General features: G+C 32.8%; 1 protein-coding gene across 4 annotated transcripts in view; it reads right to left on the bottom strand.

Annotated features, from left to right (window-relative positions):
- Positions 1 to 15,150, bottom strand: part of LOC111148981 (EPH receptor A5) — a 342,873-nt gene that overhangs the window by 43,573 nt on the left and 284,150 nt on the right. For 2 of the 4 annotated variants that reach the window (XM_022505840.1, XM_022505841.1), the window contains exons 9-10: positions 9,234 to 9,299; positions 281 to 348 (exon numbers count right to left, since the gene is read on the bottom strand). In XM_022505840.1, coding sequence (XP_022361548.1) covers positions 281 to 348; positions 9,234 to 9,299 — 134 coding nt within the window. The remainder of the gene's footprint in view (positions 1 to 280; positions 349 to 9,233; positions 9,300 to 15,150) is intronic. The other 2 variants (XM_022505842.1, XM_022505843.1) reach the window with 1 other exon arrangement.

The following is a 15,150-nucleotide window of genomic DNA, read 5'->3' as shown; positions in this document are numbered from 1 at the left end:
ACTATAATAGCTTTTTATAATGATTGAGAAGGTTTTTTTTTTTTTAATTATAATGAAGGTTTGTTTTAAAAAAATTGAATAAATCATCCAGCTGTTGTCTAGAGTCAGGCAGCAATGCCCCCAAGCCCATATGCTTTACAGGAACATAATAGAACACTTACATTTTTTTAAACACAATATTTTGGTCAGTTATTACAAATATCTTTGTCTGAAAGTACATAAAAATAAAAATAAAACCTCCTCTATTTTGTTTTCTCTTGATTTTTTATAATTTGCTTACTGTGCCCATTATGAAAATGCATCTTTTCCTCTTCCGGATCTTGTTTTGCTTTGCTGTAACCACACCGCCTGGAACAGAGGAAGCTACAATTAGCCACATCTCCAAGTGTTGAATCACATGAAGCCCAGAAGCTCAAAATGCAATTGAAATGATTGCAGCCCTAACTGATTTTCACACTAGTAGCATGAAAAAACACCAGTCCTTCTTTTGGATGAATGATATTTCTGCCATCCATATCTCTCAGTCTTGCCCAGATTTCACTGAGAAGTCAGAAGCCATCCAAGTCCATTTTTTTTTTATTCTCTCTGCCATACACCACACTCCAGATATTTTCTGCTTCCTTTCTTTCTTTATCGCTTTTTTTTTTTGCCACCTCAGAAGCCTTTTTACAGAATGCACCGCCCAAAATATGTCTCTGATTCAATAGTGTCCTCCTTTCAGTATCTTACTCTATCATTTTATTTATTTTTTTTTTCCTCTTGTTGGGATCTTTCTCCACTCAGTCCACTTAGATCACTACCAATTCACCAAACCTGCAACCCTTCTCAGTTCAGCTCCACTCCCCAAATCTTATTCTCTCCTATTTTACTTAACTACTTACTAATTTCAGTGTCCTTGCAACCTGTTCTTGTTACTGAAAAAAATCTGCTCTTTGAGGTTCACGAAGGACATAGTCACCTCGTGACTTTATCTTAGTTTTTAATTATTCATGATGGTCTGAAATCTCTGACTACTCCTTTCCTGATGCTTCTTGCTCCTCCCCTCATTTATGTGAACTTCTCTGGTTCTCTACTATCAATCCACTCATTTCCATCAATTTAATTAATACCTCCCTTCTGGTTTAATTCTTTTGAGAACTATACTCTTATTCCATCACAGGTTTATTTTATAGGGATATTCCATTGGCATACAGACTCAACAGATGTGAAAAACCAATCAGTATACTTCTCTTTACTTTCAGTCTTGATCAGTTGCCTTCTTTTTCTGTTAACAACACTGGCAAGGCCTTGGCCCCTTTAGGAATAAAGCCTTATCCTTGTGTACTTCACAGCAAATTAGTTGTCAAATCCCAAGCATTGTATAACATAAAAGTCTTACAATTCATCTCTTCTTTTTCATTAGCTCCTCTGGTTCTTCAATTAAGGCTTTGTTATTTTTCATTTGGATTGCTGTAAGTGCCTCCAAACTGATGCTCCTGCATTCTGCAACTATTTTCCCAAACTCTACTAGACCTGGCTGTAGCCAAATTACCATAAATAAGGTTACTTTTCTACTTTGTTGTCTCCTAAGTCTTTAATCAATCAATAAGATAAAGATTTCTAAACATAGCCCTAATGCCTATTTCCTACGCTACCTCTGTTATCTTCAAGTACACAGGACTATAGGTTCTCAGGTTCTCAAGATCTTTCTCCATGCTTCCACACATTTGCATATACTTGTTCCCACAACTAAGATAGTCTTCCTAACAATTTTCAATTATCAAAGTCCAGTTCAATTTTTGCCTTCTTCGTGGTTTTCTTTCTTCCTGATACCCCAACTTAATGCAATCTTTCCCCATGGGAACCTAACAGTTTTCTGTACTCCTGTCTCATTGCGATTCCCGTTTCAATGTAACATAATCATTTTGTATGTCTTCTGGTTCTTTTACTATTTGCCAGTTTTGTAAATGACAGTAGATAGCATTTATCTATAAATTTCTGTAGTGACCTAGCGCCTATCTCAGAGCTGGCACCAAAAATATTTGTCACATTAATGAATGAATAAATGAATGAGTGAATGATATGTTGGTTGCATCTACACAATGACGAGTATTTGCAAAGTTGATGAATACTAAGTTGATGTGGTACATGATAAAACATTAAAACAACTGACTCAAATGAAAATATTTAAACTATTTTAGTGAAAGTCTAGGGAAGTGAATTTACTGTTCATAAGGTCTCATAACAAAATTGAGTTTATTAAAAGCAAAATTTCCATTCATTTCTGAATAAAGAAAATACAACCAAAATGACAGATTGACAAATAATTTCATTATAAAGTTGGTTGAAAACTACTATGTGTTGTAAATGAAGTGCCCAATCCACACATACAAATGAGAACTTCCCCTTGTTTACATATTCTATATTTCTTTAATATATGTGTATTTTGATATAGAAATGAAACCTAGTTTATTCTATATCATTTCTAGTGTATAACTACATATATATCATACAAAGTAGATAACACAACCCGTCTCTGTGTCATTTTTGAATGAAAAATACAATTATTTCGTTTAATCATGTTAACAAACTGACAGTTTATTAATAAAATACAGCTAAGTGATATTTGAGGAAATCTGAAATATCCTTAATAGGAATGCTGTTCTTGGGTGAAGAAAAATACACAATGGGGATTTGGTGGCTTTTCAAATTTTATTCATAACACTTAGATAGCTGCTTTGCCATCCAAGAGTCCTTAAGACATCTTGAATTAAATCACTGCAGTGAAATGGAGAGGAAAAAAAATACATAAAATCATACTAAAACTACATTTGGTCTGACATTTAAGTTATTTTAACGCACTGTTCATAATTTTTCTAGATACTACATTATTCTTTCAATCGTTAATATATGTGTCTCTAGAGAGAAGTTATTGATACTTTTTAAAATCAATGTTCTAACTAAAATTGTGTGAAATCACCCTGAGATTTAGGTTATTTAAATAACACCGACAAAAAAACCTTTGTTAGAAGAATTCTAAAGAGACCTGAAAAGTATACAACTTCTTGCAGTTTACTTTAGAAAACAAACATCCATTCTACCTTCAACTCCTCTGCTTTCAAAAGGAAAAAAAAAATAATAAGCTTTCAAATTTGTAACTTCAAATAGTCTTTATCATTAAATAAGCCTCATGGATTTTTAAATTGCATGCAAATTCCTCATATGAAAATGGAAATAAAACTTTGGATCTCATCTAAAAAGTGGTCTGGGAATACCTTGGTGAGGACTGGTTAACATTTTAATACCTAAGGTGAGAGTCAGGAGGGCAATAGAAAGGAGTTATTTTTGACTATGAGCTTCTCTAGAGCTCAGTAACATATACGGCTGTATGCCACATTAACATATAAAATTAAGTTCTGGAACCCCCAAAAGCATCATTAAAACAAGCCTCTACAAGATACAGCAAGTAAAAGAGCAGCTGGCAGAGACTAGCACTCGAGCAGTGGTTCAGCCTCACTAACAGAGCACTGCAGGATGACTGCTCATTCAGTATCATCTTCTGTACCTGCTCCAGATGCATAATTTTAACCCATCAGACAAACAGTCAATAAATATGCCATTCTATACATAAATTATGCCTCCTACCCTCTGGAACCGATTTTTTTTTTTTTTTTTCTGAATGGAAAAGAAACAGTTTCTTCATTTTGCTCCCTATCACAATTTTAATGAGCTTTGATATCACTGTACTAAAAATATCTGGAGTGTTTTCAATTAGGGAAATCATCTTCTTGTCATTTTTACTTATGTTTTCCTAGAAAACAATGCTGTCTTACTGTTTAGTAGTAGAGGTGGCCATGAGAATGTAGGTGTGATTCATATTCATTAATTAATATTTGTTAAGAAGTCCTAGAGAGACAATGTGTAAATATAACAATGACTTTGATAGGTTATTTAGAAACCAGCCTATTTTCTCCCATACTTGTTCTAAGAATTTAGGTAACACATCCTTGAGGATACTAATTCTGATCTTCAAAATTTAGTCCCAATCAAAAATGATCCAAATTTGGATATTTGAAATTTCCATAATACATGAAAGTATTTCCATAATACATTTATGTATGGATGGATGCGCCAATAAGTAATTTAACTCTTGGATGTCAATTAAAAATTTGATAATAAATTAGAGTATGAATGTCAAGGCCACCAGAGGACCAAGCAATGCATAGAATTAGTACTTTACTAAATGGCACCCTTATGACTAATGAGGAAAGATGAGTGAAAGCAATAGCCAAATGAGATTGTAAATCCTTGTTCAACTACAGCTTCCAGAGAATCAGTTTTCCATTTCTTTAGCCTACAGAAAAAACAAAAAACAAAACAAAACAAAACAAAAACAAACACAAACAAACAAACAAACAAAAAACCGCTTTTCTTCCTGCTGAATTCTGTATCAGGTGGGGAGGGATAAAGAAATAGTTCCGCATTTTGATTTTTCTGAAAGAGTGAGCATATTCAGTCCCTAGGTCAGAAATGGAAACTTCTATGTTGCCTCCTTGTTTTCCAGATTAAGAAATGCCTTACCTATATTTTAGAGCCAAAAAATAAAATTCAAAAGGCAACAAATAGCAGTATGTTTTACTTATGGAAAATAAAATCTTCCTGTAATTTAAACCTCTTTAAAAACCACACTTCTCCCGATGTGCACACTCTCCTATTCTTACATGATAATGACCTTAACCACTGCATAATTTGTTTAAGAATTTTATTGCTAACATCTTAAAAAGAATAAGTTACAGCTTCTGAGGAAGGAGTTGGACTTTTTCACTTCAGGATTCTCTCCAACTAAACAAAGCTAGTTTTAATGAAAACTCAGCTAATTCAGCCTCATAAAATAAAGAAGTATATGAATACCAGCTTATTAATATATTTAATGAATACTAGAAACAAATTAACTTTTGTTTTACAGGATGATACTCTTCAATAAGAATGCAATTGAAGGGACGCCTGGGTGGCTCAGTTGGTTAAGCAGCTGCCTTTGGCTCAGGTCATGATCCCGGCGTCCTGGGATCGAGTCCCACATCGGGCTCCTTGTTCATCAGGGAGCCTGCTTCTCCCTCTGCCTGCCATTCTGTCTGCCTGTGCTTGCTCTCTCTCCCTCTCACTCTCTGACAAATAAATAAATAAAATTAAAAAAAAAAAAAGAATGCAATTGAAAATGTACTGAAATGAGATTTTGAATATTAAGCTGTGTTGTTTGCAGGTCCTTGAATCTCGTTCATACATTCCTCATTCATATACTAGGGGTACTGTGATTTTTGAGGTCTTCACAGATAGATTTAAGTTATACAAAAAAATGATCTATTACTGTTTACTGAAAATTCTCAAGCACTCTTCTCAAGAGAAATGTATTCGTGCTGAAAATCACACTTTCCTTGGGATATGGGAATGAAGTGATTATACCACACAAAATGTAGGCTTAGCTTGCAAAGTTCCCATCTCACATTCTATCAGAATACTAACCACTCTATGATTAAAGGCAACATGAGACACTAACTTATTTCTTATTTTATGTCTTACATCCCATTTTTTAATTTCCATATTCTAAAAGACAAAGACAAAAAGAATACAGCCTCCAAAATAGCATAGCACATATGAATTGGTAAATTTTTGACTAATGAACTCTTCAGATCATTTTAGAGTTAGCAATAGGAAGACTTGAACACTTTCAAATACTCAAAGATGAATTGTAAACTTTTCAACATGGAGTTAAATTTTAATTGACTTAGAATATTGATATAAAAACATTAGTTTTTCCCTCACATCTCTGATTAATAATATTTTTAAAAATCTCTAAAAAGTGAGATTGATTTCCTGAGTTACAGGACAGGTAAATGAACCTTTAATACCTCTGTTTTCAGAATATAAAACTCTATTTCCCTTGCCACTAGAACACTTCAGAAAAAGCAGTAAGTGATAAGAAGACATTGGAAAAACATGAAAATTAATGAATGAAGAAAATAGTCTGACATATGTTTGAATTTAAGAAATACAAGAAAATCTCTTTGGGGAGCATGGGATCTTTCAGATGGACTTATAATAAATATTATGTTATAAACATTTTTTGGTTTTTGTAAACATAAGCACAAATGAATATTAAGGGATAAATGATAATGTTATTTTAGAAATTACAAACATTAATGTCTTATTTACATTAAAAAACAAATCCATTCAACACAGGGTATTTGTAAAAATAGATTTCCTTTGAGAAGTAAAATAGTAATTAGAATCTCAAGATAGTTATGATATCATAAAGTCAAAGATCACCAATAAAAAATACCGCTGCTAAAAATGTAGGTAGGCTATCTTGGGTACCTAAAATCTAGGCCTCTAGGTTTCAATCATAAATATTATAGAAATAATTTCTATTATTGGGTAGATTGAAGTCAAAGAATAAAGAATATTTGAAATATTAACATTATATATAACCATAGATTTCATACAAAGTGGGCAACTAGAATGATGAAAAATAATTTGAGATCAAAGGTGGCAGCATCTAATTACTAATTTTATCTTATAAATGATACACCATCCATTTGAGAAGGAATGGAGTATCGTTTTTTGGTGACGGATATTACACAGCAAAACTCACAACTCTGGAGAATTGAAGCTTTAATATAGTTGAACTGGAGGATGAAAGATCTCAGTCAGTGGTTTAAAATTGTGCTTTTAAGACCCCGAGATTTCCACAAGGTATGTCCAGGTACTTTTAAAAGCCAGTAAATTTACAGTGGGCAATTTTAATTGCATTATAATGTAGTGAATTTAAGGTCAAAACCAACTATACATGAGAAATGAAAAGCAGTGAGATTACAAAATCTCAAAATGTCTAACAATCTTTGGTCTATTATGTCTGTTCACACATGCTTGTGATAGAATGTTCCATTGGAAAATACTTCTGTGGTAACTGACTCATCCTGATATGATTATACATGATATTGGGTCACAAGATTTCGGGTCAAGATTTTTCAGTATTTCAGTGTTTTCAGTACAGACTACTAGGAAAATTATTCTTCTCAGCCCTTAATTTCCACGATAAAATGTTGTGTTCTCCTCAATGATTTAATCTAAACAGATAGTATTTTTAACGGAAACCTCGTAGTGACTTGACATTCCATTACAAAATGGCATTTTAGAAAACATAACAATAAGAACATCTTAAACTTCAATTCTTTCCCAGTCATAATTTTAGATAATTCTTACAGTCTAATTTATGTAAAATCAATTTAAAAATTTTTTTCTTCACTTTATTTTGTCTTGTTTTCTAAGAATGCATTAAAAAATTCTGGATCTTCCATAAATTTTTCCATGAAAACTGTTACCATTTGATTAGGTATCTAAGCACATTTGTGGCTAAATCATTCATCCATTCATTCATTCATTCAGTGTGTGTGTGTGTGCACATGAGCGCACACACACAAATACACATGCACACACAGATACACTCAAAATTACTAGTGTTATCTGAGTAAAAAGATTAGAAAAACATTTCTGTGGTCAGGTTTTCTGATGTGTTCTTTGAGAAGGAAGCATTCTGCCTTTCTATTTTTCCTTTTATTTATTTTATAAACTCCCTGAGCCCTCTGTATAGTGGAAAAAGATTTTATTTTTAAAATTCAAGCATTTAAAATCTGACTTACATTTGTTCTTGCCAATACTTTCTAAATCATGTCTTCATAAATTTTTACTTTCACAATAAGTTTATATTTGCGATTTACCTCAAGGTAGGCCCGGATGTCAATCTTTTTTTTCCAAGATGTAAATTCTATTTATTCTACATAGTGAAGATATATCTCTTACAACAACTATATTTGAGACTCAAGTAGTATGAACAGTTCAGCAACTTTTATTTTCATTTTTAGTTTTCCATAACGTGGTTTAAAAAATCACAATGTAAAGCTATTTATGTTACACTTTAGCCATTGCCAGATTTCAGGGATTTTTGGTTTGTCACCAAAGCCCCATGCTCAGAAAAAGAATTTTTAGAGTACGTTAAGTCAAGTGAAACAAATCCATGCTTTCATAATAAGTTTGAAACTTTTTACAAGTACAATAATTTCAAAAGACTGAGAAAAAGATCTCTTGAGTTTTATCAATCTGCTTGTTACTTTCTCTCGTTCTCAGAAGATCACTGGTATCCATCCCACCATTTCTCACATGTACACACATGTGCACATATATTCACAACATTTTTTTTAATTAACAAAAATTAATTTACATCTAGAGAATGCAAGTTACAATTTAAAGTGCTCCAAGGAAACCTTATACTTCTCTAAAATGCATTTCGGATTATCTTTTCCTTGCAAATTTTAACTACAGATAACAGCTCGATATGATAGTACAGGGATTTAGATTCTTTAATCTGGGCAGAAACTATCTGGATTATTTCACTTTTTCCAAGATAGTACACTATTATGTAGGAGTCTCTCTAAATCTGTGGATAGTCTCTGGTCTTTCCTACCAACCTATAGCTTATAGCTATAACCCAGATATATAATCAGGATTTGCATTTGTAAGTAATTAAGATTATCCCATTTGGACACTGATTCCCAGAATGTGCATATTTTTTTTTTTTACTTCACCGATATCAAATTGGAAATATCACCTCTAACATCTAATATCTGAAATAATCCAAGCTTAAAATATTAAATAAACCATTTAAAGTTACATGTGGTTCTATTCTCCAATGCCATATGTATCCACAATGATAACAAAAAAAAAAAAAAAAAAAAATAGAAGATCCCAGTTAAGTTATGGTCATTCCATGGTTCTGGGAGAGAGAAATGGTGATTTCACCTTGAAGCAGCATTTCAGCAAGAAGTAGCATTCCACCTCCACATATGATATGATTTTAATCTTAATGGAACAACAAACACAGCAACATGTTAAATGTAAAACAGGTGCTACAATCTTACAACTTCTGGTTTAAATCAGGACCACAGCAAATGCTTTGGAAGAGAAGTATGAATGCTGGACATAAGCATGATGTGCTATACGTATATTTTCTTTGAAATTATCCTTTACCCAATGACTTGTTAAGATTCCCCTTTGGAAATCAGTTCACTCTTCTTTTAGGCACAACTGGTGCACTAACTGTTAAAATGTACACAAATGGAGAAAAATAAAAAAGGAATGCTGACGATAATACATATAGGTGGGACATTACATAGGAGTGAAAGCAGGTGGGGAACACTAACCATATTAGGCTTGGATGGGCAACAGCGCACAGGGAAGAAGCCCTTCCACAGCCACACTCGCAGCAACTGAAAAGCAAACAAGAGAGCCCAAGATAAGGAAGAGATCCCACTCCCTCAATATAGCATTAAGACTCTATGAATTTAGACAGGTGTCTGTTTTGCTTTTCAAAAGCAAAATCCCTAAAGGCATTACAATTAAATTTCTTCCACAATGCTTTTCAAATTAAATAGCATTTTATGGATTTACGAAATACAGTGCTATATTAAATAATTATTTTTATTTTACTTAAAATGCTTATTCGTAGGAAATATAATGAGCCAATGCTTTTGATTATGCAATTAATACAAACATACAAATAAAGATTTAAGCCCATTTAAATATATCTTTCCTCAGAAATTCCTACAAGATTTATATTCAGAAGACATGCTAAATTGTCCTTTAAATACATGTTTGCATAGAGCCTACAAATTAGGAGGGAGAATAATGTCCTACTAGTTTGACCCACTGATTTTGTATGCCAGTGGCATTATTTATCACAACCTATTGAAAATGTTACGCTTACATGACTTCTCCAATCACCTATGGAAAACTACCAATTTAAATTTACATATTCAGACTTAAAAAAAATGCATCTCCAAATATATATTTGTAGAGCTATTGCTATAATAAAAAAGCAAACTATATATAATACATGCACTTTTCTGGATATTGCAACATTTAAGATTCTTTCAAATTCTCCACATAGTCATAAAAAATCCAGAAAATACCAAGTAAATTACTTACTAAAATGTACTTTATCATTAGAAACCACAAAAACTGATCGCAGACTATAACATAAGTTTATTTAGTGCTTCAATGTATTCACTTGCTAGTATATTTTATGAATATCGTTTCTAGTGATTTCAAGAGAACAGAGAAATGAGCTCAGCAATGACACATAAACCAGTAGGCCTAGGGTTTTGTCTAAAATCTGTCTATTTTGAATTGTAATTATTTGAAATGTATCTACTCTATTTTATAACAAATAAGGAGAAGAAAGTGAAATATAAACATATAACAAATTTGGAAATGTTAAAAAAGGTAGATAAGTTTTTCCAAATCAAATTCCAAAGGGTCTTTTGGAAAGGAAAAGTAGGGATTATTCTTTCTATCTATCTATCTATCTATCTATCTATCTATCTATATAATTTTTTGGTAAACTGATGTTGTTTTAATTTTTAGGACTACTAATTGGGAATTTGGCTGTCACTAAAGTGGAATCCTAGTAAATAAAAATGGATACTGTGACAGTTATCTCCTATTTGACTATTTATTATAATATATTTTTAAGGGGTGCCTGTGTGGCTCAGTCTGTTGAGTGTCTGCCTTTGGCTCGGGTCATGATCCCTGGATCCTGGACTTGAGTCCCATATTGGGCTCCTTGCTCAGTAGGAAGCCTGCTTCTCCCTCTGCCTGCCACACCCCCTGAGTGTAAATTCTTTAAATTTAAATTCTTTAAATTCTTTTTAAATTTAAAGTTAATTCTTTAAAAAATATGCCTTGGGCTGCCTGGGTGGCTCAGTGGGTTAAGACTCTGCCTTCAGCTCAGGTCATGATCTCAGGGTCCTGGGATCGAGTCCCACATCAGGCTCTCTGCTGGGCAGGGAGCCTGCTTCCTCCTCTCTCTCTCTCTCTCTCTCCACTTGTGATCTCTCTCTGTCAAATAAATAAAATATTAAAAAAATATGCCTTAAAATTATTTCACTATAGAGATAATGAAATTCAAAGTTAAGGTATATCAAAATATTAAAATACTTAAAGAGTAGTTAAAACATCTGTGAAATACTTTGGCAGTTCTTAATATATTTCTTTATAATTAAATTAATTTCATTAATGTCTTAAACACGTACTGATGTCTTATATAAATCAACTTTCCTGTTTCTGTTTGTATCAGCCCTAAGATAAGGGGTTGCCAAACTACAGCGCATGGACCAAATCGAGCGTACCACTTATTTTTGTCTATAAGGTGTTGTTGGGACACAGCCATACTCGTTACTTGTGTGTGGCTTGTCCCATGCTGTTATGACACAGTTGAGTAGTTATGACAGAGAATATAGGGCCCTCAAACATTTAATACCTGCCCTTAGAGAATGTTTGCCTTCCTCTTTTCTTAGGCTATTAGTTTCCTAAGATGAGAATGATTCTTTGATCTTTTCTTTTACTTCACAGTTTAAACAAAATGAATGGCATCTGTGAGTAGTCAGTGTTTTACTGTAATTGGTATTACCTATGACACAATTAGCTCAATTTACTGATAGTTATTGATGTGGAAAGTTTGCATATCTGTGTTAATTTCAAAAAGCAGAGTTCCAATTCAATAAATAATTAATAAATAGTAATTATTGACAAATATATCTGATTACTTTTCGATGATTAAAAAAAAATGATGTAATCTCCCAATAAAGTACAAACATACTTTTAGTTGTAAACTATACAGTTTATAAACTCATGTAGAGCTGTGTTTAGGAAGGTGGTAACTTCACTGTGGTTTGGCATTACCTAACAGGATTTAATATTCAGCCAGTGTCCTGAGACAAAACACACTAATGATCCTAAAAATAATAATTTTCCTAATTTGAATGATCCTAAAAATAATAATTTTCCTAATTTAAAAATTATAAGGTTTATCTCTTACAATTTAATACACACACATACATACGCACATACACACAAATATACATGCTATTCACTGTAACACCCAATCCACAAATTTTAGTCTTGAAGAATTTATATCACCTTACTTATCACTAGAGCTTTAATTTAAAGTTTTAACAAACTTTAATCAAAAATACAAAATCATGTAAAATCAAACCCTTGCATTTTTTTTGAGTCATTGATTTAGAATTTGCACCGATAGCATCTGACTTACTTTAAGATGGCACAAATAAATTACCCTGGGTAAATTAGTTAACCTCTTTGTGTTTCAGTTGACAGCTATAAAATAGGAATAATAGCAGATCCTATCTCGACAGTTTTGTGAAAATGAGGTGAGAGAATATATATATTCACTTAGATCAGGATCTGGCATATCATACATTTTGGGAGAAAAGTGGTAACTTAGTCTTAGTAATATCATAATCAAAGTGATGGACTAGATTATTATCTCAGAGTAATTGTTTTTTTTTCACGATCCATATCATATGATCATACTAAATATTTCCACTTATAATATAAATATACATTATGACCAACTCATATAAATACCGAAGGGTCCATGTGATTTTCTTGAAAAATCAATCCCATGAATATTTTTTCCTAAGGATTTAGTAGTGATCACAGTATTCTATGCCTCATTAAGAAAATTAAAACTCGACTTCCTTTACTAGGACTATCAAATGTTTAAGAATAACCCCAAATAAATCTTTTAAAATAAACTCTGAGGATGCTGTCACAGTAACACCTCAGCACCAGATGGTATACAGGCTCTTCCCTTAATCAATAAATACTTGAAGTACAGGTTGAAAATGCTTACAAGCCTCAGAGATAATTTAGGAATAGAAACCAAGATGTGCTAGAAATAGCAGCCAATCTAATTTCTGTGAGCTATGGCTCCACACAGGCCACATCTGCATTCTCATCAGTCTGTAGCACCTGGAAGTCTGTAAGTAACTGCGTGCAGCTACAGCAAGATCATTATTAGCCAAGTTTAAAATAGTTTAGCTCTTCCAGGCTTATACTAAAAACAAGAAACAAAACAACAAAAAAAGCTGTGAGTCTTTGTTTCAACAAGATACTTTGATTTGTCCTTCAGAAGATTAAAATACAACAGAAGCTTCCCAGACCCAAAGAAGATTCAAATACAATTACTTTAGCCAGGACTTAACACAGAGTTGATCAATATATGCATGAAGTGTGTCAATTTGAGTAAGATAACCTCCCTCCTACCAAAGCAAGGTGATTTTAACTCTAGGGAAGAAATTCTCCACGATACTAGATCAGAGAATCAAGACTACAGGCTATGGATAAATGATTTAAATTGCTAAACAAGAGATCATAGAAGCAGATAAGAAAAGCTCTAAGATCCTAATAGACAAAGAAGAGAAACACAGGAAGGGTAATTTCACAAAACAAGTACTTTAATTAGGTAACAGATATTTTCAGTTTATTGGTTAAAAAAAAAAATTAAAAAGGGGAAGAAAACAAAAGGCTTTATCCCTTTAAGTAAAACAACAATAACAACAACTAATGGCACTCAGTACTAGAGAAAACAGAGTGGCACTTAGGCCACTGAAAAGTGGCACCAAGCCTTTAGGACGCAATCCTCTGAAACCTATCAATGAGCAATAAAAAAGTCCTTATCTTTTGACACTATTACAAAGCAAAAGAATTAAGATCATGGGATTTGTAGTCAAACTAGGAGCAGTCCTGGATGCATCCATTACATATGGGTCACTTGGGTAAACCAGTCATGGATGTGAATAAGGTAATAACAGAAACTATGCCACACGGTGAGGTTTCGAAGAATGAGTTTCATAATACATGCGAAGCTCTTTGCACTGTCCCAGACTCACAGTGAGCATTTTAGAAGTTTTAAAAATGACATGATTATAATAATCTGGTCTTAGGGCAAAGAGTGAGGTGCAGAAAATATGCATGAAGTTGGTCATATTAAAGAAACTAAATAATGAATATTTTGAAGAAAACAAAATACATTTGTGGAGTCTATGATGTGATGAAAATCAGTACCCTATATACATATTAATTAGTGTGCAGAGAAATAAAATGATGACAAAAGTGGTTTTTTAAGGACTATTGTTGAAATGTCCCATTAATTAATATTATGGGGCAATTTTAATTCTCTCTGCTTCTGATGTTTTGTGGTTATTTCCCTTTATAATTTTAAGAAAGTGAAATCATTTAAAAATGTTCAATTATGAGGTTTATCACAATACAATGTCATTTACACACTATCATTTTTATTTTTTTAATTTTTTTATTGTGTTATGTTAGTCACCATACAGTACATCATTAGTTTTTGATGTAGTGTTCCATCATTCACTGTTTGCATATACCACCCAGTTCTCCATCCAATCCATGCCCTCCTTAATACCCATAACCAGGGCCACCCATCTCCCCCCTCCAAAAAACCCTCAGTTTGTTTCTTAGACTCCATATTCTCTCATGGTTCATCTCCCCCTCTGATTTCCCCCTCTTCATTTTTCCCCTTCTATCAGTTTTTAAATGATGAAAATAATTTAAATGTTTAACAAATATTTATAACAAAAGAAACTGAGAAAATTGTTCACTGATAACACTGACGGTGTTCATCATTTCATAGATTTATAATGCGGTATCTCTTACATCTGTCTTAATTCCCTGCCCTCTTCTAAGATTTAGCGCTGATTTCCTGATGAAGCCAGGTTAAAACTCTCCAGAAATCTTTTGCAAATACTAAGCAAAGGATAAAAAGCATAATTATGATGGACATGGCTCCCAAACTCTACTCTTCGGTCCCCATGCTTCTGGCACAAAGACATAAAATTATTCCGCCCTAAAGAGAAGGTAATATAAAATGGTTACAAATAACTTTTTATTTAATTTTTTAATTGTGTTTGAGTAACTCTGAGAGGAATACTACATCTACCACACATGTTGGTATTTATATGTGCAATTCATTCCCTATTTCCAAGTCATAGTCTAGACAAATTGGAATAGGATATCACTATATGCAGTAATTTTTCAAGCTTCTTTTCTACTTCTCTGTTTCATTCTTAATATAGAGAGTTTCTTATCCCTCACCAACAATTATATGTGCCTCCCTATTAGCTAAGATGCTTTATCAACAATGGTCATATCTAAGCACAAGTCTCTGGTGGATGGATTTTGAGACATCAGTGGATCTGTCTTACCTCATCAAGTTCCAAACCTGTCACTCTC

This window comes from Enhydra lutris, unplaced genomic scaffold, assembly GCF_002288905.1.
Source record: "Enhydra lutris kenyoni isolate GAN:26980312 unplaced genomic scaffold, ASM228890v2 scaffoldscaffold21, whole genome shotgun sequence".
NCBI lineage: Eukaryota > Metazoa > Chordata > Mammalia > Carnivora > Mustelidae > Enhydra > Enhydra lutris.
The sequence above is the reverse complement of the archived record's forward strand: the minus strand, read 5'-3'. Positions and strand labels throughout refer to the sequence as shown.